We start from the raw sequence: 25150 nt of genomic DNA, 5'->3' as shown, positions 1-25150 counted from the left end.
ATTTCAGGCTTCAAACATAAAGATATAAAACTGTATTTTTTTGTGAAGAATCAACAACAAGTGGGACACAATCATGAAGTGGAACGACATTTATTGGATATTTTATAACTTTTTTAACAAATCAAAAACTGAAAAATTGGGCGTGCAAAATTATTCAGCCCCTTTACTTTCAGTGCAGCAAACTCTCTCCAGAAGTTCAGTGAGGATCTCTGAATGATCCAATGTTGACCTAAATGACTAATGATGATAAATACAATCCACCTGTGTGTAATCAAGTCTCCGTATAAATGCACCTGCACTGTGATAGTCTCAGAGGTCCGTTAAAAGCGCAGAGAGCATCATGAAGAACAAGGAACACACCAGGCAGGTCCGAGATACTGTTGTGAAGAAGTTCAAAGCCGGATTTGGATACAAAAAGATTTCCCAAGCTTTAAACATCCCAAGGAGCACTGTGCAAGCGATAATATTGAAATGGAAGGAGTATCAGACCACTGCAAATCTACCAAGACCTGGCCGTCCCTCTAAACTTTCAGCTCATACAAGGAGAAGACTGATCAGAGATGCAGCCAAGAGGCCCATGATCACTCTGGATGAACTGCAGAGATCTACAGCTGAGGTGGGAGACTCTGTCCATAGGACAACAATCAGTCGTATATTGCACAAATCTGGCCTTTATGGAAGAGTGGCAAGAAGAAAGCCATTTCTTAAAGATATCCATAAAAAGTGTCGTTTAAAGTTTGCCACAAGCCACCTGGGAGACACACCAAACATGTGGAAGAAGGTGCTCTGGTCAGATGAAACCAAAATTGAACTTTTTGGCAACAATGCAAAACGTTATGTTTGGCGTAAAAGCAACACAGCTGAACACACCATCCCCACTGTCAAACATGGTGGTGGCAGCATCATGGTTTGGGCCTGCTTTTCTTCAGCAGGGACAGGGAAGATGGTTAAAATTGATGGGAAGATGGATGGAGCCAAATACAGGACCATTCTGGAAGAAAACCTGATGGAGTCTGCAAAAGACCTGAGACTGGGACGGAGATTTGTCTTCCAACAAGACAATGATCCAAAACATAAAGCAAAATCTACAATGGAATGGTTCAAAAATAAACATATCCAGGTGTTAGAATGGCCAAGTCAAAGTCCAGGCCTGTACAGTTTTATATCTTTATGTTTGAAGCCTGAAATGTGGCAAAAGGTCGCAAAGTTCAACGGGGCCGAATACTTTCGCAAGGCACTGTATATCCCCCCCCAAGCAGACACATCGATGGCTCTGAACGAACTTTATTTAACTCTTTGCAAACTGGAAACCATTAATCCGGAGGCTGCATTCATTGTAGCTGGGGATTTTAACAAGGCTAATCTGAAAACAAGACTCCCTAAATTTTATCAGCATATCGATTGCGCAACCAGGGGTGGAAAGACCTTGGACCATTGTTACTCTAACTTCCGCGACGCATATAAGGCCCTGCCCCGCCCCCCTTTCGGAAAAGCTGACCACGACTCCATTTTGTTGATCCCTGCCTACAGACAGAAACTAAAACAAGAGGCTTCCACGCTGAGGTCTGTCCAACGCTGGTCCGACCAAGCTGACTCCACACTCCAAGACTGCTTCCATCACGTGGACTGGGATATGTTTCGTATTGCGTCAGATAACAATATTGACGAATACGCTGATTCGGTGTGCGAGTTCATTAGAACGTGCGTTGAAGATGTCGTTCCCATAGCAACGATTAAATCATTCCCTAACCAGAAACCGTGGATTGATGGCAGCATTCGCGTGAAACTGAAAGCGCGAACCACTGCTTTTAATCAGGGCAAGGTGTCTGGTAACATGACCGAATACAAACAGTGCAGCTATTCCCTCTGCAAGGCTATCAAACAAGCTAAGCGTCAGTACAGAGACAAAGTAGAATCTCAATTCAACGGCTCAGACACAAGAGGCATGTGGCAGGGTCTACAGTCAATCACGGACTGCAGGAAGAAATCCAGCCCAGTCACAGACCAGGATGTCTTGCTCCCAGGCAGACTAAATAACTTTTTTGCCCGCTTTGAGGACAATACAGTGCCACTGACACAGCCTGCAACGAAAACATGCGGTCTCACAGCTTGGTGGCCAGGTGACTCACACACTCCCTGTGGCTGTACTGAAGGGCGATCCTCAGGGGGACACGACCCTGGGGATCCCGACAGGCAAGGGTCAGAACGCTGCTGGCGATAAAGAGTTTGAGGATGGTGAGCTGGCCGCGCTCGATGGAGGCGACAGCGGGACACTTGGCGACGTCGGGGTGGGCCGTCTGGTGGCACCACTCACGGTAAGGGTGAACCCCCACCGGCTCAATGACACGCACCCCCCTCTCCAGCAGCCAGGTCCAGGTGGCCCAGAGAAGCAGCGATGTAGAGTGCCACCCGGAGCTGGAACCTGGAATAATACAGAATCAATGTATTTATAACACGTTTCAAGTTTTTTTTGTCAAGTTCACAAGATACAGTGGGTTATAAAACAGTACAGTAAAATGCTTACTTGCAAGCTCTTTCCCACAATGCAGTATTAAATATCAGGGTAAGAGAAAAAACGTATGAAGGAAAAAAACACGAGAATATAAGCTATATACAGGGTCAGTACTATCATTGTAAGCTATATACAGGGTCAGTACTATCATTGTAAGCTATATACAGGGTCAGTACCATTATTGTAAGCTATATACAGGGTCAGTACTATCATTGTAAGCTATATACAGGGTCAGTACTATCATTGTAAGCTATATACAGGGTCAGTACCATTATTGTAAGCTATATACAGGGTCAGTACCATCATTGTAAGCTATATAAAGGTTCAGTACAATCACTGTTGATAGTAAGTCTATCATACAGTTCAGTGTGTAGATGTGTATTCTGACCTCATCACAGGTCTCTCCCTAGACGGGTGTCGTTGGACGGTCAGTCTGTGTCCCAGGAAGCAGCCTCTGAGGAACTCTGCCCACCCATCCCAGGTGTCCAACCGTAGAGTAGCCCCTGGGAGACAGAGACACATGCAGGTTGTCCTCCTGGTTTCCATGAACCAAGAATGTGTTCCATACAGTCCATTTGTCTCTATGTTACATCCATAAGGTGTTGAGCCAGAGGACCATTGATCTACTGCACAAGGAAGGCCATACCCAGGTCAATGGCGTGGTATACTCAGTATATATAAGTTAGGAGTCATATAATTACAGGGGTAAGATGAAGTGGCTCCTTTGCACTGATCTTAGGTCTGGTTTGTGTTTTTACTGCTAATGGTAAAGGTTAGGATTTGGTGAGAGTAAACTGATCCTAGATCTGTGCCCAAGGGTCATTTCTATCCAGAGACAAATCAAAGGTCCATGCTATTTAAATGTATAATCTACCACCATCTCGTGGCTCAAATTTGTAACAACATTTTCTAATTCATGTGCTGTACTGAGTTTTGTTCTATCACATTGAACACTAATCTGGGTGCAGATTAAATTGAACACTAATCTGGGTGAAAATTAAATTGAAGACTAATCTGGGTGCTGATTAAATTGTTAACTGAAATATTATGAATATCAAATCAAATCAAATCAAATGTATTTATATAGCCCTTCGTACATCAGCTGATATCTCAAAGTGCTGTACAGAAACCCAGCCTAAAACCCCAAACAGCAAGCAATGCAGGTGTAGAAGCACGGTGGCTAGGAAAAACTCCCTAGAAAGGCCAAAACCTAGGAAGAAACCTAGAGAGGAACCAGGCTATGTGGGGTGGCCAGTCCTCTTCTGGCTGTGCCGGGTGGAGATTATAACAAAACATGGTCAAGATGTTCAAATGTTCATAAATGACCAGCACGGTCGAATAATAATAAGGCAGAATAGTTGAAACTGGAGCAGCAGCACAGTCAGGTGGACTGGGGACAGCAAGGAGTCATCATGTCAGGTATTCCTGAGGCATGGTCCTAGGGCTCAGGTCCTCCGAGAGAGAGAAAGAAAGAGAGAATTAGAGAGAGCATATGTGGGATGGCCAGTCCTCTTCTGGCTGTGCCGGGTGGAGATTATAACAGAACATGGCCAAGATGTTCAAATGTTCATAAATGACCAGCATGGTCGAATAATTATAAGGCAGAACAGTTGAAACTGGAGCAGCAGCACAGCCAGGTGGACTGGGGACAGCAAGGAGTCATCATGTCAGGTAGTCCTGGGGCATGGTCCTAGGGCTCAGGTCCTCCGAGAGAGAGAAAGAGAGAAGGAGAGAATTAGAGAACGCACACTTAGATTCACACAGGACACCGAATAGGACAGGAGAAGTACTCCAGATATAACAAACTGACCCTAGCCCCCCGACACATAAACTACTGCAGCATAAATACTGGAGGCTGAGACAGGAGGGGTCAGGAGACACTGTGGCCCATTCCGAGGACACCCCCGGACAGGGCCAAACAGGAGGGATATAACCCCACCCACGTTGCCAAAGCACAGCCCCCACACCACTAGAGGGATATCTTCAACCACCAACTTACCATCCTGAGACAAGGCTGAGTATAGCCCACAAAGACCTCCGCCACGGCACAACCCAAGGGGGGGGGGGGGGCGCCAACCCAGACAGGATGACCACATCAGTGACTCAACCCAGAGAGCCCCAGTAAAGCCAGTGACTCAGCCCCTGTAATAGGGTTAGAGGCAGAGAATCCCAGTGGAAAGAGGGGAACCGGCCAGGCAGAGACAGCAAGGGCGGTTCGTTGCTCCAGAGCCTTTCCGTTCACCCTCCCACACCTGGGCCAGACTACACTCAATCATATGACCCACTGAAGAGATGAGTCTTCAGTAGAGACTTAAAGGTTGAGACCGAGTTTGCGTCTCTGACATGGGTAGGCAGACCGTTCCATAAAAATGGAGCTCTATAGGAGAAAGCCCTGCCTCCAGCTGTTTGCTTAAAAATTCTAGGGACAATTAGGAGGCCTGCGTCTTGTGACCGTAGCGTACGTGTAGGTATGTACGGCAGGACCAAATCAGAGAGATAGGTAGGAGCAAGCCCATGTAATGCTTTGTAGGTTAGCAGTAAAACCTTGAAATCAGCCCTTGCTTTGACAGGAAGCCAGTGTAGAGAGGCTAGCACTGGAGTAATATGATCACATTTTTTTTTTTTTTGGTTCTAGTCAGGATTCTAGCAGCCGTATTTAGCACTAACTGAAGTTTATTTAGTGCTTTATCCGGGTAGCCGGAAAGTAGAGCATTGCAGTAGTCTAACCTAGAAGTGACAAAAGCATGGATTAATTTTTCTGCATCATTTTTGGACAGAAAGTTTCTGATTTTTGCAATGTTACGTAGATGGAAAAAAGCTGTCCTTGAAATGGTCTTGATATGTTCTTCAAAAGAGAGATCAGGGTCCAGAGTAACGCCGAGGTCCTTCACAGTTTTATTTGAGACGACTGTACAACCATTAAGATTAATTGTCAGATTCAACAGAAGATCTCTTTGTTTCTTGGGACCTAGAACAAGCATCTCTGTTTTGTCCGAGTTTAAAAGTAGAAAGTTTGCAGCCATCCACTTCCTTATCTCTGAAACACATTCTTCTAGCAAGGGTAATTTTGGGGCTTCACCATGTTTAATTGAAATGTACAGCTGTGTGTCATCCGCATAGCAGTGAAAGTTAACATTATGTTTTCGAATAACATCCCCAAGAGGTAAAATATATAGTGAAAACAATAGTGGTCCTAAAACGGAACCTTGAGGAACACCGAAATTTACAGTTGATTTGTCAGAGGCAAACCATTCACAGAGACAAACTGATATCTTTCCGACAGATAAGATCTAAACCAGGCCAGAACTTGTCCGTGTAGACCAATTTGGGTTTCCAATCTCTCCAAAAGAATGTGGTGATCGATGGTATCAAAAGCAGCACTAAGGTCTAGGAGCACGAGGACAGATGCAGAGCCTCGGTCCGATGCCATTAAAATGTCATTTACCACGTTCACAAGTGCCGTCTCAGTGCTATGATGGGGTCTAAAACCAGACTGAAGCATTTCGTATACATTGTTTGTCTTCAGGAAGGCAGTGAGTTGTTGCGCAACAGCCTTTTCTAAAATGTTTGAGAGGAATGGAAGATTCGATATAGGCCGATAGTTTTTTATATTTTCTGGGTCAAGAATATATAAATATATGAATATGTATTTCAATGAACCCAAAGGGCCTCTTCTTCTCCTACTATACGGCTTGCTGTGCTCTACTGTACTCTGCTGTACTCTGCTGTACTCTACTGTTCTCTGCTGTGCTCTGTCTGCTGTACTCTGCTGTGCTCTACTGTACTCTACTGCACTCTGTCTGCTGTACTCTGCTGTGCTCTACTGTACTCTACTGTACTCTGTCTGCTGTGCTCTACTGTACTCTGCTGTACTCTGTCTGCTGTACTCTGCTGTACTCTGCTGTGCTCTACTGTACTCTACTGTACTCTGCTGTGCTCTACTGTACTCTACTGTAGTCTGCTGTGCTCTACTGTACTCTACTGTACTCTGCTGTGCTCTACTGTACTCTACTGTACTCTACTGTACTCTGTCTGCTGTACTTTACTGTAGTCTGCTGTACTCTGCTGTACTCTGCTGTGCTCTACTGTACTCTGCTGTGCTCTACTGTACTCTACTGTAGTCTGCTGTACTCTGTCTACTGTACTTTACTGTAGTCTGCTGTGCTCTACTGTACTATACACCACTGGGTATACAGACTCTTCAGATACTGTTAGCGAACACCAGACTGAGGTCGAGGCGATTACATGGGGAAAAGGTTTATGACTGTAAGGGTGTTTGGTACAAAGGCAACACTACATCGGGCCACATTTCAGCTCTATCCCAGGTCAACCATACAATACTATAGATTTCCACTCTAGTCAACCAGCAAGAAGGAGAGACAGACAGAAGGTCTGGCTTTGACTATGTCAATGATGGGATGTGTAAGTAAGGAGTAAGGAACACAAATAAACATTATTCTGATGGTTAAATTTGTACTTAGATACATAACCACTCTCCTCTGTTAGCAAATCTTCCACATAACTTTGTGGAACAGAGTGAGTTCTGTCCCTGTCTGGCTCTGGACATGTACCCAGGGACCTCTGTACAACAACACTTCACACTCACGAAGCAGTGTTCTTACTAATCAATCACTCTACCATAACCATGGTCTCGGTATAAAGCAGTGTCCTTACTAACCAAATACTCTACCATAACCATGGTCTTGGTTGAGCAAGGGCAATATTACTTTAAGTCTCAAGCAGGGTGACCTCAACATACTATATATCGCCATACTATATACCACCACACTATACAGTGGGGCAAAAAAGTATTTAGTCAGCCACCAATTGTGCAAGTTCTCCCACTTAAAAAGATGAGAGAGGCCTGTAATTTTCATCATAGGTACACTTCAACTATGACAGACAAAATGAGAAAGAAAAAAAATCCAGAAAAATCACATTGTAGGATTTTTAATTAATTTATTTGCAAATTATGGTGGAAAATAAGTATTTGGTCACCTACAAACAAGCAACATTTCTGGCTCTCACAGACCTGTAACTTCTTCTTTAAGAGGCTCCTCTGTCCTCCACTCGTTACCTGTATTAATGGCACCTGTTTGAATGAACTAAATCACCTAATCATACCTAATCATACTATATAATCATACTATATAATCATACTATATAACCATACTATATAATCATACTATATAACCATACTATTTAACCATACTATATAACCATACTATATATTACCACACTCTATATCACCATAATATATATAATCATACTATATAACCATACTATATAACCATACTATATAACCATACTATATATTACCACGCTATATCTGAAACACTTTATGCTAATGATAGTATGAAGCTGTTTCAAGCAATAGCCAGCTCACTTTGATATGCATTTTCAAGCACGGGTAGAAACAGCTAGGTGTTCGGCTGGTACCTTCAGCAGGCAGCAGATGGCACTGCTAGGGGTGATGCCAACGTCTGTCAGGACCCAGCTGTCCCGAAGGATGGCACCAGCATAGCTCAGCTCCAGGAAGTACCTCACCTGCTTGTCGTCTGACAGTTGCACTTGGAAGTAATCCTGCCAGAGGAAGAAGATTGGAAACACAAGGAGCCGTAATTGAGTGTCCCATACAATCAGAGTGAGAGGGCTCAGCACTGATGGAGCCGTAATGGAGGGTGTCCCACACAGACACCCATTATGGAGGGTGTTCCACCCAGGCAGATGTCAATGTTTACCATACAATAATTGTAAAAGTGTCCAAATGTGTACAATTAAGAAATAAGGCCCAAGGAGGTGTGGAATATGGCCAATATACCACGGCCAAGGGCTGTTCTTAGGCACAACGCAGCGTGGAGGTATATTGGCCATATACCACAAACCCCCAAGGTGACTTATTTTTTTTTCTTCTCCAATTTAGTGGTATCCAATTGGTAGTTACAGTCTTGTCCCATTGCTACAACTCCCATATGGACTTGGGAGAGGCGAGAGCCAAGAGCCGTGCGTCCTCCGAAACACAACCCAGCCAAGCCAAGCCACACTGCTTCATGACACCATGCCCGCTTAACCTGGAAGCCAGCCGTGTCGACCGTGTCAGCGTGCACTGCTGCGTGCACTGCGCCTGGCCCGCCACAGGAGTCACTAGTGCGTGATGGGACAATGTTGACAAAGCACTGCTGGCGTGGCTGTCTCCTACTGTAAGTACTATCGCCCTATCACATGTCTCCTACTGTAAGTACTATCGCCCCATCACATGTCTCCTACTGTAAGTACTATCGCCCCATGACATAACCATGTCTCCTACTGTAAGTACTATCTCCCCATCACATGTCTCCTACTGTAAGTACTATCGCCCCATCACATGTCTCCTACTGTAAGTACTATCGCCCCATCACATGTCTCCTACTGTAAGTACCATCGCCCCATCACGTCTCCTACTGTAAGTACGATCGCCCCATCACATGTCTCCTACTGTAAGTACTATCACCCCATCACATAACCATGTCTCCTATTGTAAGTACCAGTCACATACTTTACTTGACACCAGCCAAATGAACAAATTGCTTCTTAGAATCATCTTCCTTTCCCATGGAGCTGTTGGCTGAGGTTGGAGAAGCCAGGAGGAAGGCATGGCCAGCCGTTGAGAAATGCTTGTTGAGGTTTTTGGTTATCATGGATTTATCTGTGGTGACTGTGTTACCTAGCCTCAATGCAGTGGGCAGCTGGGAGGGATGCAAACAGGCTCACATAAACCCTTCATGAAGACAAGTAGCCTAGTGGTTAGAGTGTTGGACTGGTAACCGAAAGGTTGCAAGTTCAAATCCCTGAACTGACAAGGTACAAATCTGTCATTCTGCCCCTGAACAGGCAGTTAACCCACTGTTCCTAGGCCTTTAATGAAAATAAGAATTTGTTTTTAACTGACTTGCCTTGTAAAATAAAAATTTGAAGCAGAGCTTAATTTGTAAATTGGGAGGTGCCAGAGGGGGGGCTCTGTGGTACCAGAACTCATGAGAAAAAAGATCACCTATTATAATAGAGCATTGAACGCATATCATCACATTTGGGTAGAGCAGTAGAGTAGAGCCATTTACAGTAGGTGAACACATGGGGAACATTTTTAGTAGCCTAGGGTCCGGGAAAGTGTTGGCCTTTTTAAAACCGCATTTCGTGCAATTCTACATCCTTTTACATGACTGGAGACTTTGGCATTATCTTTTTTTAATCCGCACAAATGATCGAAATGGCAGGCTACTTTGACACTGACAAACTTAGTATCTGAGATCAATAAAAACGACCTTGTCTTGAATCCATCAATAGCCTATAGGCCTAGGTTTGTGGAGAAACATATAGTAGGCTACAATATGAGGAGGAAATTAGTCCTAAAAATGCTTTCCAGTTTCACTGACTCACCCAATGATGCGCAGCTCACTCGCTGGAGATTGTCGATGCGCTCGTGTCAAAAGCCTATCTCTCCCTCTCTCTGTTTTGTAAAACAATGTTTGGGAGTTGATCAAATATTTTGGTAGTCTACAGCATAGTCTTATCTTTCAGCAAGAGTCATTGCTTTTCAACCTGTGTTTTCCCTCGATTGTATTTGAAATTTTGCAAAAGGCCTGTTTTGTCTGCCTGCTGTTTTTTCACTGACAGATTTGCCTCGCGTTCCCGACTGTAGGCTATTCTTTGTTATTGGGTTACAATCCGCAGCTAGGCTATTTAAAAAATAAGCTATTGGTCCTCTGTAGCTAAATTATAGGGTTTCTCATGACGTATTAGGCTATTCTGAATGATTTAATTTATTTCTGAACAGACAGCAGTAATTCCGTAACTTTAGAAAATTCCTCCAGAACCCTTCACGCAGCTATGATTCTATAAGGAAACAAATGATGAAGTGCAACTCTGGAGAGATGAGGGGGCAGGATAATTGACGAAGAGGCAACTCGAATGAACTTTGATCGCTTTTATTATAATTATTACATAGCAAAAAGTGAACATTATTTTTCATGGCACGAGAGGTACCGGATTCGGCCAAATAGGTTCCGGAACAAAGCAGTCCAGAACGGAAAGGTGCCGGATCCTGTTCTGGCATGATCCGGCTCAAATTAAGCACTGATTTGAAGTACCTATGCCTCTACCTGCTGAGTATAAAGATTATTAAACTAGATTCAGTGGGCTTGTCATTCACAGTGCTGATGAAAAATCAAGTATATTTTATCTAAATGTGGATATACGAGGACATCTAGTGGTCACTGGATTTAAAAAAAAATTCATGCAAGCTATCTTTGCACTAGCATGTGATGCCATATATTTGACGCAGGTATTTATTATTCAACAAGGATAGTCATTGACCGGGACAAAATATAATTGTATGAGCTATGCCTCTGTGTCCCAGCGTTGTTGTACCCCTCTACTATCTGGCTTGGTGGGGCGATCTCGTTCTGCATGCCTGCTTCACTGAGATACAATGTGTCGTCATGCATTTGTGCATGCACGCTGTTAACGGTCATATCCGTCTTGCTAGCTAACTTAGCTAGCTCATCAACCAGTATTTTATTCGCTTTTTCTGCACGATAGCACTTATTAAAGCCTTGAAACTCATGGGGACCTCACTGTTACCACGGGTCATCGAGCTAGCCCCTATTTGGCAGCAGGGTTGCATCGGTTTCCATTGGATTTGACAGCTTGTTAGGCTGGCTAACTAGGTAGCTAATTCGCTAACGCGAACTGTTTATCACGTAGCAGCCTATGCTGACTAGCATCGCTAGCAACTAGCTAACATGGATAAAGTCTAGTCGTGGGTCCACAAAAATCAAACAAATGGTACTGTAGTAGCTATTTATGTTGTTGTTGTTTAATGACATTGCGAATATAATAATTTTTGTCATTTAACCACCGGTATGTATTTAATCCGGTTTCGGCATGAGAAAAGTATTAATGGCAAATTCCAGCACTATCGGATACCGGGAAATAGAAATATGAGAACCGGTCACGAATGCGGAGCCACGCCCTAAAATAACATGTGACCACAAGGCGTTTGTGACGCAATCATGCGTTCCAACTTTGTCATAATTGTCTGTAGGTTCTAAATTGCTTATGAGCTTGGCTGCCCTTCAGAAAGTAGCTGATTCTTGTACTCTACAGCTGTATTTTCCTACAGTTACTAATAATACTAGCAACAAAACAGATTTCATTCCTTAAAATGATATTGCCAGATGGAAGAAAATAATAAGGTAGGCTGTAATAAGATATACCTTAAAGACTGCTTGTGTTTAATCCTGAATCCAGTTGCCCCTCTTGTACTGGGATAAAACAATAGGCAAGCCATGAACCTTATGGAGGAGTACATGTGTTTTGCAGACACACCTGGGTTCTAGACTGGCTGAGGTAAACATTTTAGGAAAGCCTGGGTTTTTAATATCGAAGTCATTCTAAGGTGTAGGTTTGACAAAGCAAATGAGTGAGTGAGTCTTTGACATGAAGACAGTGGTTAGATTCTGCCATTGGGACTGCTCTGATGTTTCCATTCTCTCCTGGTTATGACCATAGAGCCTTGTCCCAGTCTCTAGACCTGCCTGTCTGTGTGATGGATGACCACCTGACCTCTGAAGCTGTCAATGAGATGGTAAGTTGACCTTGTCATTTCATATTACAACATTAATCCAATAAAATGTTATAGTGATGCTATCATTGGCAATGTTGACGTACCACAACCATCTCTGTTGTGTTGCAGTTGTTTAATTGGCCCAACGTTGCCAATGCTCCTCCACTCTTTAACAGTTAATAATTATTTCAGTATGATATTTGTTGTTTATTAAGTTTGATTATTTGCAATATAATTACATTTCTACCAGGAGCAGAGCAATTCTACCAGGAGCAGAGCAACCTCAGTGATGGAAACCACAGAAGAGGGGAAGCTCAACAATGTGGAACATCTGACACTTATGGACTTCCTTCAAAACCTAACTGAGAAGTATGTTCTGTTTTCTTTGGTACTATCACACCTTCAAGGAAATAGGATCAAATTAGAAACTGATCAATCTGAAAAAAATGTTCAGTGCTAGAAAAGTTGTCACATTGCAATTTTGCCAAAACAACTGACACAAAGCAAGTATAACTTCACAATCAGGCAAATAATTAAATAAAAACTATTCTGCCACGCATCCTGATATGACAACATTTATAACAACATTGTTTTCAGGCAATGGAGGGGGATTCGTGAGGGCATGTTTGACCCGGTAAGATCATGTTACTGACAATTTAATTAGATTACCATGAAAACTCTGCCTAATGTTTAACCTTGTTCATAAGCTTTAAAAAGACGCACTATGCAACATTTTAAAACACTTCTTCTGTTTCTGGAATACAGCTGACAAAACAACAGCTTGCCGGCTTGTGTCTGAGGATTGTCCAGTTTTTATCGGACAAGCTGATGCAGATCATCATCCCAGGTCTTTACGAACTACTGGGCATCCAAGATGCTGCCTCCTCTCCATTGTCACAGAGATCTCTCACAGCGTCACTCACCAGTCTGTTAGACGATAAGACTAACACCAAGTCCCGCGTGAGATTTACTGAGGCTGGTGTACCTAAGAGGCCAGGCAGTCGAAAGTCTTACAATAGCTTTCGCATCCCGACTCCCTACCCTTCCTCCAACTGTATGGAGCAGGAAGAGGAAGAAGAACAGGAATCACAACTTAAGTTCAAGGAGATTTACCTGACTAAGGGCAGTCTGGGCAGTGGAAGCTACCTGCCCAAGGGGGCCATGAGGTATGTTCTTAAAGGGAAATTTAACAACTTCATATTCATCTCCAGCATCACCATATGTGAAAATTACACATTTCCATGCTTTGTAGTAAAAAAAATATAGAGGGACGTAACTGTTTCCAATAGTGCTGAGAAATTAGTGCTTTTTGAGGTTGGTTTGGTTTCCATTCAAATATTTAAAAAATAATCACGGTTTTGGATTTCAATACTTTTTTTAGACATTGAATGCACTATGGATTATGTGTGTTGAATGCTGTAACAACACATAATAAAACAATGAATAAAAGTCCCATGATGGTAGTGACTGTCCATTACTGTTTATGACTTATCAACCATCATTTACTTTCTCATATAAAATATTTATTTGATGACTTTATTATTTCATTCCAAGTCATCAACTCATCTCTATAGAGCTGCTGCTTATCCTGACTGACAAAATCACTATTTTAGTAGTTCTTCTAAGTAAATAAGACCTACTTTTATGACCGCTGAACACCAACTGTCAATCACTTAGATCATGTATTTCCAGGTAGAGAATCCTCGCAACGCAACTGCTTTTTATCTCTTTCATGCATTCTCTCGTCTCTCCGTCTCAGTCAATGAGGTTTCCGTATCTGCTCCACACAGAGTGGACAAGTAAGTGGGCGTGCAATGGATTATGGGAATTAATTGCCATATTTTCTGTGCTAAACTATGTAGAATATTGGCCTGTTGGAAACTACAACTCCCTACTACATTGCATAGTTTGTGCTTGATCTGATTTATCTCTACAGAAACTGAGCATCGAGCTCACAGAAGAAGAAAAAAATTAACTATATGGAATTCAAATAATTGAGCCGACGTCGGTCAATTAGTTGTTTAAAAACCGAAAAATAACAAAAATGTTGGTTAAATGCTCAGCTCTAGATTCTAATGACATCATCAGTGTGCATCGTGTGATTTTAACCAATTATGAGTAGGCATTGCCTACTAATTGGTTGATGATGTCATAGAAAACACTTATCTTCCTCTATCTTTTTTACTACAAAACATAGAAATGCCCGTTTTTCACATATGCTGATGTTGGGGTGGTGCTGGAGATGATGAATATGAAGTTGAAACATTTAGAAATTTCCCTTTAACATTTCTTCAAACTGCCTTGTATTTATGATTGTCCTTGAAGTTATTAGAAGTTACATTATTTGAAGTTTATAGCAATTTGGATTTTTGTAGAGGATAGATGTTGCCAGGATATATAGATATCTACAGGCCAGTTTCAATACAAATGACTTATACAAAATACATTTTATTGGGCTTTAGAAATTAAGCAGTTAGGCTGACATCACACTAAGGTTTTTTCTCAGAGAAACAGCAGCGTTTTCCTCATTGTTTTCAATGGTGCAGATGTATTTGACACACTGAATGTGCATCACAGCCTTACATATTATTTGTTTGACTGTGATGATTTCTGCTGGTTTTTTTTCCCAAGGACTCTAACCTCTCTGTCTGATGTGCAGAAGAAAACAACCAACTCTGAGATGCTACAAGTCCTCTTAGGTGTCTCAGAGGACACCCTCGTCACCTGTGTGCAGGACAGCCTGCAAGGTTCTCTCTCCAAACTTGCATGCATGTCCAATTCTCCATCTGGAAGTGCAGGCTCTATGATGCTAACCCCTGCTGTAATGTCAGAGTTGGCTAAAGATGTCAAGTCGGCCTTATCAGTGGTCGTTAAGAGTGCCTCCGCAAGTCAAACCTCTCTAGTGACACCGGTAAGGGGAGACTCACAGACCAAGGTGACTGAAAGCATGGTGAGAGAGCTGGCTGCTAAACTTGAAAAAGTTGACCAAGAGAGCAAGAGTCTAACAGGGCAAGTCATGACCATGATCTCTGACACAATGGTGGCTTTTGTTGACGAGAACGAACAGAATTTGCTGGAAGATCTGAAGGACAAGATCACGTTTTTGGCATCGCATGTTGGCTTCATTGAGGATCTTGATGCCCTGATAAGGAAATACGAGAGCAGCTACAATATTAGTGAATCTGGTTCCTCCTGCACGCTCACATCTAAGAGCATCCAAAAACTCTCTAGCCGGGAGTTTCAAACATCAGCAATACAAGCAGTGAGTGGAGTTCTTGACAAAAAAGTCAGTAGTTTGAGCTTTCCTAGTTCAGTCATTCAGTCTGAGTTAACAGGTGCTGTATCAGGTCAAACATTGTCTGGCATTGTAAAGACAGAGTCAATTCACCCAGTGGGCTCAACAGCGTCAGTAGTTGTTAAGACTTTCGTGTCAGATATGAAGTCCTTGGTTGAATCTGAAGAGAGTCCCCAACAGAAGAGTGCCTGGTCTGCTGCTGTTCACATTTACCACAGCATCCAAAACAACTTGAAAGATTATTTCGGCAAGCTTCAGCGATGTGCCTTAAAGAGCATTGTCACATCTGATGACAACATCACAAATGCTGAGTTTAAGGAGACAGTTCCACTTCCTTGCTTAAACATGAAATATTGGCCCAGTAAGAGTGAGCCTCAGTTGCCAGAGTCCACTGGTGCAGTTACTTTACAAAGAGGCCTAAGTGAGAGCTCAAAACTTATTTGGGCAAAAACTGAGTCAGAAGAAAGCAAGCTCCTTCTGACAACTTGCACCAAAGAAGTAATCTCAGAGCTTCTGGTCTTGTACAAGACTGAAATATCAAAGGAGGACGCCCTGTACACTGTTGGAGAAAAAGGATCAGGCTTCTCTATTGAGAGAGAGAAATGTGTAGAGGGTGTTCTGGCTCAGCTTGGGGATATTGCCCATTCCAGGGCCTCATCACCAATAGTATGTGAGTTCCCCTGTCAAATTGAGGACAGCAGAAGTAAGGCCACAGCTTCTTTGACCAGTCTGTTAGATTGTATTAGAAAACTCTCAAGTGAGGAATTTAAGAGAAATGCCACTCAAGCAGTGAGTGAGTTCCTAGTTAAAAAGTCCACCAGTAGCTTAACTAGTGCACAGCCTGCTTATTCTGTAGCATCCAGGTCTTGTTCCATTCAAAACCAGTACACATGGTCAAAGGATATTTGTGCGGATTCTGCTGCCTTTGGCATCATTGAAACATTTGTGGAAGACCTGCAGAGCTTGGCGCAACCTGCAAAAGTAGAGGAGAGAGAACCTGACCTCCAGGAAAATGCACAAAAGCTACAGAGCAGGATCTGGTCTGCTACCACTAGTTTATATAACAATATTCAGAAGACATTAAAGGACTTCATCATTCATCAGCGGAGGTCAGACATGCTGAGCAGAACGTCTAGTCATATACCCACAGAGGACTCTGGACATCTTGGGACTAAGGAGCACATTTGTTTGGCAAGCCAGGACTTGAGGCAAGCTAGTAAGAGTGTGCCTCACTTGCACAGTTTGAACCTTGAAGTGGCTCTACACAGGGGTGTCAGCGAGAGTTCAAAACTTCTCTGGACTGAAACAGACGAGGCTCTACTGACCAATAGTACCAAAGAGGTCATTTCAACAATCTTGACCTCATGCGAGGATCAGGCATCAAATGCACCTTGCTTCTCGACAGTAGGAAAGAAAATATCTGATATGTCCCTTGAGGTCAACATGTTGGTAGGTGGTGTTCTGTCTCAGCTGAAGGACATCTCCTTGTCAAGGTCCCCAACACCATGTGAAGACATGTTTGAACGTCTCCAAGGTTCTCCTGAGCGAACCTCTCCAGTAAGTCTAGATTGCAGCACGGCTGCCTCCAAAGGCATTGCATCTTCCCACAGTCTTTCTACAAAGAGCCTCCAGAAACTCTCTAGTCATGAGTTCCAAACTAAAGCATGCGAAAGGAGTGAGTGAGGTCCTCTCTAGATCATTTAACATTGTGGAGGAAGGTACAACAGAACAGTACCTTCAGTCTGTATCTACATCCACCACATCTACTGATATTATACAAACCATGGTGAAAGACCAGCAGGAGCTCACCCAGACCACCCAATCATCTGACATGGTATCTGGAACCTCCCTGCTCACCACTGGACAGGTTTCTGAGAAAAGGATCTGGTCTGTTGCTCGTAACATCTACTACAGTCTGCAAAGTAAGATTACGGAGTTTCTCAGAAAAGATCTTCAAAGATCAGACACAACACTTGGTTCAATCCAAATCTTTACGTATCAAAGCAGTCCTGCATCACAAAGAGCAAGTCTCGGCCATCTTGAGGTCAACCAGAGCAGTGTTAGACCTGGTGGAAACGATGCCTGTGTGGACATTCCGCACAAATTACTACCTAAAACCTCTGAGCTCTCAGGATCCATGCTGGAGGATATTGACACGATCCGTTGTAGGAGTGCTGACAGCCAAAATACAAGAAATACCTCTTCTTCACGCTCTTCTATCTCTCTAACACCTACTTCAAAATTAAGGCAGTCGAAATGGCACTTTGCTTTACCCGGGACTCCCATCCCCACTGAGTTTCCTGCTCAGATTGACTTTCCCATTGTTAGAAACACAATCATTGAGGACTTCTTTCACACAGAGGACTTACTTCCTGTAACCTTTGTGGACAAAGTCAGGCAAGCTGCTGGGGTGGTAGTGGACATTATGGTGGAAAGTGTTGAGAACACACAGGAAAATGGACAGGGTGCTTCTCATCTTGACGACCTCCGATCTGCTGTTAGGAAATTGAGAAAAATCATTTCCACTTGGACCATCCACATTTTCAGCCATGAATTGGTGGATAAAGTGATAGCCATTCAGGACAGCCACAGCACTCCACAGGTCTTAACATTGGAAGCAGCCAAAAGTGCTTCAGACTCCATTCTTTCAAGGCTGAAATGGGGAAAGGAACAATGTGCCATATCCAAGGAGCTCTCCTCTCAGCTTCTCCAGATATTTGCTGAAGAGACAGTGAAGTGCTTCCTGAGACAGTGGTCAGATGAGTATGAAAACATAAACTTTGATGTTTCAGTCCAGAACGATCCAAAGACTTCTACTTGCATGGTCATTCTTCAAATGATCACCAAAGCCACTGCTAAATGTTATTTTGAGTCCGCTACCAGCGTGGCCACCAGTGACATTGTAGAAGGCGTGTTTGATTTGGAAAGGGATACCATCAGCAGTACTGGAGAGCAGGTCAATACAAAGGTATAGTACACTTTCATGAATAACACTGCTGTTGACCTTTTATATGATTCTTTGTGTCATGGCATTGCACTGGTTCTTTGCAGTTGATATGCTGTACTGTAAGATATCGAAAACATTTCAGTTTGTTTTAATGTGCCTTTTCCCACCAACCAGGGTTCCAAGAATGTTAGTAAGAACCTCTGTCCTCAAGAGTCTCTGGAGTACCAGCCTCAGAACATTTCCCCTACTGTGTACTTTACAGGTAAGCCCTGCTGCTGTTTAGGCTGCTGCTCAGTCAAGACTGAGACATTATCCCTTTACCATTCCACTAATTCATTTGGAAAGACGTTGTACTCCTCTGAGTTGTTACCTATGACATACTGTACTGTGGGCTGGGTGGTAGCCTAGTGGGTTAAGAGGTTGGGCCAGTAACCGATAGGCTGCTGGTTCAGAATCCCTGAGTTCACGAGGCAAAATCTGTCAATGTGCTCTTGAGCAAGGCACTTCATCCTAATTGCTCCTTGTAAGTCTCTCTGGATAAGAGTGTCTGATAAATGAGTAAAAATGTAAATTGATGGCATGCTGGATGGTCTTTCGTTGCAGAGACGATGACAACATCTCATGGCTCCTTTTCTCCAGAGGGAATTTATGATATCGCATCGTCCTTCCCACTTGAAGAGAAGAGTCGCAAACCCTCCCTTTTCACCAGATTGTCTAGATCCATCACGAAAGGCTTTCTCAGCCCATTCAAATCTTCAAGGAAAACCAAATTATTTAAATAAATTCCTCATTATAACAACGAGAGCATTCATTTGTTCAGATGAGAATCTAATCGTATTGGTCACATACGCCGAAAACAACTGTGAGATGCTTTATTACGAGCCCATTCCCAACAATGCAGAGTTAAAAAGTAAGAAAATATTTTCTAAATAGTAACACAATAACAATAACAAGGCTATATACAAGGAGTACCAGTACCGAGTCAATGTGCATGGGTGCGAGGTAGTTGAGGTAATACAGTATGTACAGTGCCTTGCGAAAGTATTCGGCCCCCTTGAACTTTGCGACCTTTTGCCACATTTCAGGCTTCAAACATAAAGATATAAAACTGTATTTTTTTGTGAAGAATCAACAACAAGTGGGACACAATCATGAAGTGGAACGACATTTATTGGATATTTCTAACTTTTTTAACAAATCAAAGACTGAAAAATTGGGCATGCAAAATTATTCAGCCCCTTTAATTTCAGTGCAGCGAACTCTCTCCAGAAATTCAGTGAGGATCTCTGAATGATCCAATGTTGACCTAAATGACTAATGATGATAAATACAATCCACCTGTGTGTAATCAAGTCTCCGTATAAATGCACCTGCACTGTGATAGTCTCAGAGGTCCTTTAAAAGCGCAGAGAGCATCATGAAGAACAAGGAACACACCAGGCAGGTCCGAGATACTGTTGTGAAGAAGTTTAAAGCCGGATTTGGATACAAAAAGATTTCCCAAGCTTTAAACATCCCAAGGAGCACTGTGCAAGCGATAATATTGAAATGGAAGGAGTATCAGACCACTGCAAATCTACCAAGACCTGGCCGTCCCTCTAAACTTTCAGCTCATACAAGGAGAAGACTGATCAGAGATGCAGCCAAGAGGCCCATGATCACTCTGGATGAACTGCAGAGATCTACAGCTGAGGTCGGAGACTCTGTCCATAGGACAACAATCAGTCGTATATTGCACAAATCTGGCCTTTATGGAAGAGTGGCAAGAAGAAAGCCATTTCTTAAAGATATCCATAAAAAGTGTTGGTTAAAGTTTGCCACAAGCCACCTGGGAGACACACCAAACATGTGGAAGAAGGTGCTCTGGTCAGATGAAACCAAAATTGAACTTTTTGGCAACAATGCAAAACGTTATGTTTGGCGTAAAAGCAACACAGCTGAACACACCATCCCCACTATCAAACATGGTGGTGGCAGCATCATGGTTTGGGCCTGCTTTTCTTCAGCAGGGACAGGGAAGATGGTTAAAATTGATGGGAAGATGGATGGAGCCAAATACAGGACCATTCTGGAAGAAAACCTGACGGAGTCTGCAAAAGACCTGAGACTGGGACGGAGATTTGTCTTCCAACAAGACAATGATCCAAAACATAAAGCAAAATCTACAATGGAATGGTTCAAAAGTAAACATATCCAGGTGTTAGAATGGCCAAGTCAAAGTCCAGACCTGAATCCAATCGAGAATCTGTGGAAAGAACTGAAAACTGCTGTTCACAAATGCTCTCCATCCAACCTCACTGAGCTCGAGCTGTTTTGCAAGGAGGAATGGGAAAAAATGTCAGTCTCTCGATGTGCAAAACTGATAGAGACATACCTAAAGCGACTTACAGCTGTAATCGCAGCAAAAGGTGGCGCTACAAAGTATTAACTTAAGGAGGCTGAATAATTTTGCACGCCCAATTTTTCAGTTTTTGATTTGTTAAAAAAGTTTGAAATATCCAATAAATGTCGTTCCACTTCATGATTGTGTCCCACTTGTTGTTGATTCTTCACAAAAAAATACAGTTTTATATCTTTATGTTTGAAGCCTGAAATGTGGCAAAAGGTCGCAAAGTTCAAGGGGGCCGAATACTTTCGCAAGGCACTGTACATGTAGGTAAGCGTAAAAGTGACTAGTCAATTAGGATAGATAATAAACACAGTAGCAGCAGCTAGTGTGAAAGTCGGACAGTGAATGTGTGGGTAGAGTGTAGTGAGTGTGCATCGAGCCAATTCAAGAGAGTCAGTGGAAAACAATTAGAAAAATACATCAATAACCAAGGGGGTCAATGCAAATAGTGCAGGTGGCCATTTAATTAACGTTCAGCAGTCTGATGACTTGGGGGTAGAAGCTGTTCAGCAGTCTAATGACTTGGGGGTAGAAGCTGTTCAGCAGTCTAATGGCTTGGGGGTAGAAGCTGTTCAGCAGTCTAATGACTTGGGGGTAGAAGCTGTTCAGCAGTCTAATGACTTGGGGGTAGAAGCTGTTCAGCAGTCTAATGCCTTGGGGGTAGAAGCTGTTCAGCAGTCTAATGACTTTGGGGTAGAAGCTGTTCAGCAGTCTAATGACTTGGGGGTAGAAGCTGTTCAGCAGTCTAATGGCTTGGGGGTGGAAGCTGTTAAGGAGCCTTTTGTCCCAGACTTGGTGCTCTCGTATCGCTTGCCGTGTGGTAGCAGAGTGAACAGTCTATGACTTGGGTGGTTGGAGCCTTTTGCCAATCATTTACATATCACTTATTTTATTTTGATTTGATGTCATATTGTAAATGTATGTATCTGTTTTGCTGAAAATATGATTTTGAAAACAATGAATGTCTACAAGTGCTTCATAAAACAGTTATATTTATTTTTGTATTTTCAAAAGACAGCAAATAGCCAATCAAGTATCAACATAAGTGAAATGAAAGACAGATTTAATTTTCAGTGAATAATTGTCTTGTCCAGTGAGCAACTCAATGACAGCGATTCAATGACATCATTAGATCACCTCCAAGAAGCATCTTCAACGTTCACCTGACAACCCATTGGATAAGACACATACACTAACCAAGTGTTTCTTACCTGTCAACAAGGTTGAGATCAGAAGCTTCTTCAATACCCCAGAAATGGAAAGGCTTCGAGACAAAGACAATCAACTCTCCAGATAATGCACATACACTAACCCGGATGTTCTACTTGCCCCACAGCAAAGTTATCATTTATGCATGGGTCCACGATCCACTCATAGTTCTCAGAATACTAAGGAAGAAGTGTGTGATATTGGATTTGGTAGTGATTGGGAGTCCCATAGGGTGCCGCATAATTGGCCCAGCGTCGTCCGAGTTTGGCCATCATTGTAAATAAGAATTTGTTCTTAACTGACTTGTCTAGTGAAATAAAGGTTAAATAAAAATAAACTATTTAAGCTGTCTGCTATATTGCTGTGTAAATCCACACACTGCAGGGGAATGATGACACATGCTGTGCTAACACATCGTCACAGTAGTTGTCAGTTTTGTAACGTAAATAAAGAGTTTGTCGAATACTCTATGTGAAATACAGTATGTATTATTTTGACACTGCACAGACTCATATGAGCAATAATGATCCACATCTTAATAAAAGAGTTTTAAGGCAGGGGGTTGGAGCCTCAATTAGACCCATGTCAAACACTTACTATCACATTCAGTACAATCACATACAGCACAACCACATAGTCACATTCAGTACAACCACAGTCACATTCAGTCAACTGAATGATTCTAGAATAATTATAATTCCATTCACATTTGGCTACTACAAATAGCCAGTGAAATATGATGCGTTTTTGTTACTTGAGAATAGGAATGACTGAGAATCCACTGCCTGCCGTTGTAAACTTTCTGCACACAAATCAAACACAGTACTGACTATATCTATAAGCCTCATCCAAAGGAACGAAATTCTAAGTCGTCCGCATTGTTTCAGGCATCATCCGTTCCAAAGTCTCATCTTGTTCACTGTAAAAAAAATTAGATAAGAGTTCCTTTTTGGACAATTCCAGGTTGTCCCTCCTTGTTTCAGTATGTTTAATCTGCCTAATGACCAGGATCCTGGTGTCTACCCAATGTGCTGAGCACTCCTCCTGGACAGAGTCCGCGCTACATTCAGCTGCTGCAACCATGGTCTCTGTGTGAAGGCACTGTTAGAGAGTCAATCAACCAGAACAAGGTTAGGAGACCAAATCTGTGTCCTAGCATTGTGAAATACTGTATATGTAATGGCCTCAATACATTAATGAAGTGCCCTTACATTCTATCCTCTCCCCATACTGAAACAACTTGTTAGGGTGAACCAATAAGACTGACACTATATACCTTCTAAGCATGATAGTTGGCTCATTTTTTAATTTATTTTTATTTTATTTAACTAGGCAAGTCAGTTAAGAACAAATTCTTATTTTCAATGACAGCCTAGGAACAGTGGGTTAACTGCCTGTTCAGGGGCAGAACGACAGATTTGTACCTTGTCAGCTCGGGATTTGAACTTGCAACCTTCCGGTTACTAGTCCAACGCTCTAACCCTGCCGCCCCATGATTTGTTTCAGGACTTGTTAGGGTAAACCTATAACAGCTTCTAACCCCAAGTCATAAGACTGCTGAACAATTAATCAAATGGCCTCTGGACAAGTTCAACTGTTTTATTATTTGTTACTTTAGTTTATTGGGTAAATATTCTCTTCAACTCTTCTTGAACTGCACTGTTTGTTAAGGGCTTGTAAGTAAAGTATTTCACAGAAAGAACTACACGTGTTGTATTCAGCGCATGTGACAAATAAAGTTTGATTTGATTTGATTTGACTATATACCTTCTAAGCATGATGGTTGGCTCATGATTTGTTTGTACTGAAATCTATTCAGGGAGGATAAGGGTATATCATAGGCAGTGATGTAGTGGTAAAAACATTGACTGGTAAATGCTGATTGCCGTTCAGGATTAAAGAAGTAACGCTCCCTCTACTTTCAATGCATCTTCCACAAAAGGTGGGTAAATGCTTGAACAAAATAAAATAAAAAGTGTGTAAACAGCTTTTACATGTGTCCCCCCCCCCACCACTGATTATAGGAGGCTTCTTCTGACAGTATTCACACCTTTCATAAGAAACCTCCAGAGAAATATTCATATTCACCGTAGCTGTCATTTAAACTTGGACTAACCTGGCCAAGGCCAAACAGTATATGGCGTTTTCTCTGGATGTGCGGTCGCAGTGGGGAGAAAAGGCCTCCAGTGAGGTGGTGAGTATCTGGGCGGAATTTGGCGAGGCAAACACAGGTCTGAGATTGGTGTCTCTGGAAATGGGCGGGAGCGGGACTCTGCTCCTCCATTGGTTGCTGTTCTGATCCCCACTCTCATCCTCCTCACATCCCTTCCCATCCCCTCTTCTTCTCTCTTTCATCCCTCGTGGCCACAGGGTGTAGCTTCGGTAGTTGAAGAGGTTTATCCTGGGATGCCAGGGGGCGGAGCGGGCAGGATACATGAGATGGGCAGTTGATGGGGGTCAAACGTCGAGAGGCTTTGGACATCACCCTGATACCTTTATCTGGAGGTATGTCCGCATGGGCAGGGCCATACCTGGGAGGACCACCACAGAGCACAGCTTGGTGGCCAGGTGACGCACACACTTCCCCGACAGGCAAGGGTCAGAACGCTGATGGCGAAAAAGAGTTTGAGGATGGTGAGCTGGCCGCGCTCGATGGAGGCAACAGCGGGACACTTGGCGACGTCGGGGTGGGCCGTCTGGTGGCACCACTCACGGTAAGGGTGAACCCCCACCGGCTCAATGACACGCACCCCCCTCTCCAGCAGCCAGCCGGCCAGGTCCAAGTGGCCCAGAGAAGCAGCGATGTAGAGTGCCACCCGGAGCTGGAACCTGGAATAATACAGAATCAATGTATTTATAACACGTTTCAAGTTTTTTTTGTCAAGTTCACAAGATACAGTGGGTTATAAAACAGTACAGTAAAATGCTTTCTTGCAAGCTCTTTCCCACAATGCAGTTTTAAATATCAGGGTAAGAGAAAAATTGTATGAAGGAAAAAAACACGAGAATATAAGCTATATACAGGGTCAGTACTATCATTGTAAGCTATATAGAGGGTCAGTACCATTATTGTAAGCTATATACAGGGTCAGTACCATTATTGTAAGCTATATACAGGGTCAGTACTATCATTGTAAGCTATATACAGGGTCAGTACCATTATTGTAAGCTATATAAAGGTTCAGTACCATCAC

At 42.8% G+C, this 25150-nt stretch overlaps 2 protein-coding genes across 6 annotated transcripts in view; one reads left to right on the top strand and one right to left on the bottom strand.

The window, feature by feature from the left end:
• Nucleotides 1-2118: 2118 nt before the first annotated feature.
• The window catches only part of LOC110519734 (protein ANKUB1-like), a 26592-nt gene continuing 3560 nt past the window's right edge, over nucleotides 2119-25150 (bottom strand). Inside the window, exons 3-4 of one of the 2 annotated variants that reach the window (XM_036988230.1) lie at nucleotides 2901-3015; nucleotides 2119-2422 (exon numbers count right to left, since the gene is read on the bottom strand). In XM_036988230.1, the coding sequence (XP_036844125.1) occupies nucleotides 2338-2422; nucleotides 2901-3015 (200 nt within the window). In that variant the 3' untranslated portion in view covers nucleotides 2119-2337. Of the gene's footprint in view, nucleotides 2423-2900; nucleotides 3016-21722; nucleotides 24786-25150 lie in introns of those variants that run through there. The other variant, XM_036988195.1, reaches the window with a different exon arrangement.
• The window catches only part of LOC110515722, a 26165-nt gene continuing 12376 nt past the window's right edge, over nucleotides 11362-25150 (top strand). The window contains exons 1-7 of one of the 4 annotated variants that reach the window (XM_036987840.1): nucleotides 11362-11745; nucleotides 12062-12137; nucleotides 12367-12485; nucleotides 12714-12750; nucleotides 12882-13282; nucleotides 14748-18620; nucleotides 18962-19362. In XM_036987840.1, coding sequence (XP_036843735.1) covers nucleotides 12099-12137; nucleotides 12367-12485; nucleotides 12714-12750; nucleotides 12882-13282; nucleotides 14748-17094 — 2943 coding nt within the window. In that variant the 5' untranslated portion in view covers nucleotides 11362-11745; nucleotides 12062-12098 and the 3' untranslated portion in view covers nucleotides 17095-18620; nucleotides 18962-19362. The other 3 variants (XM_036987736.1, XM_036987681.1, XM_036987796.1) reach the window with 3 other exon arrangements.

This window comes from Oncorhynchus mykiss, chromosome 1 (assembly GCF_013265735.2).
Source record: "Oncorhynchus mykiss isolate Arlee chromosome 1, USDA_OmykA_1.1, whole genome shotgun sequence".
Lineage (NCBI taxonomy): Eukaryota > Metazoa > Chordata > Actinopteri > Salmoniformes > Salmonidae > Oncorhynchus > Oncorhynchus mykiss.
The sequence above is the reverse complement of the archived record's forward strand: the minus strand, read 5'-3'. Positions and strand labels throughout refer to the sequence as shown.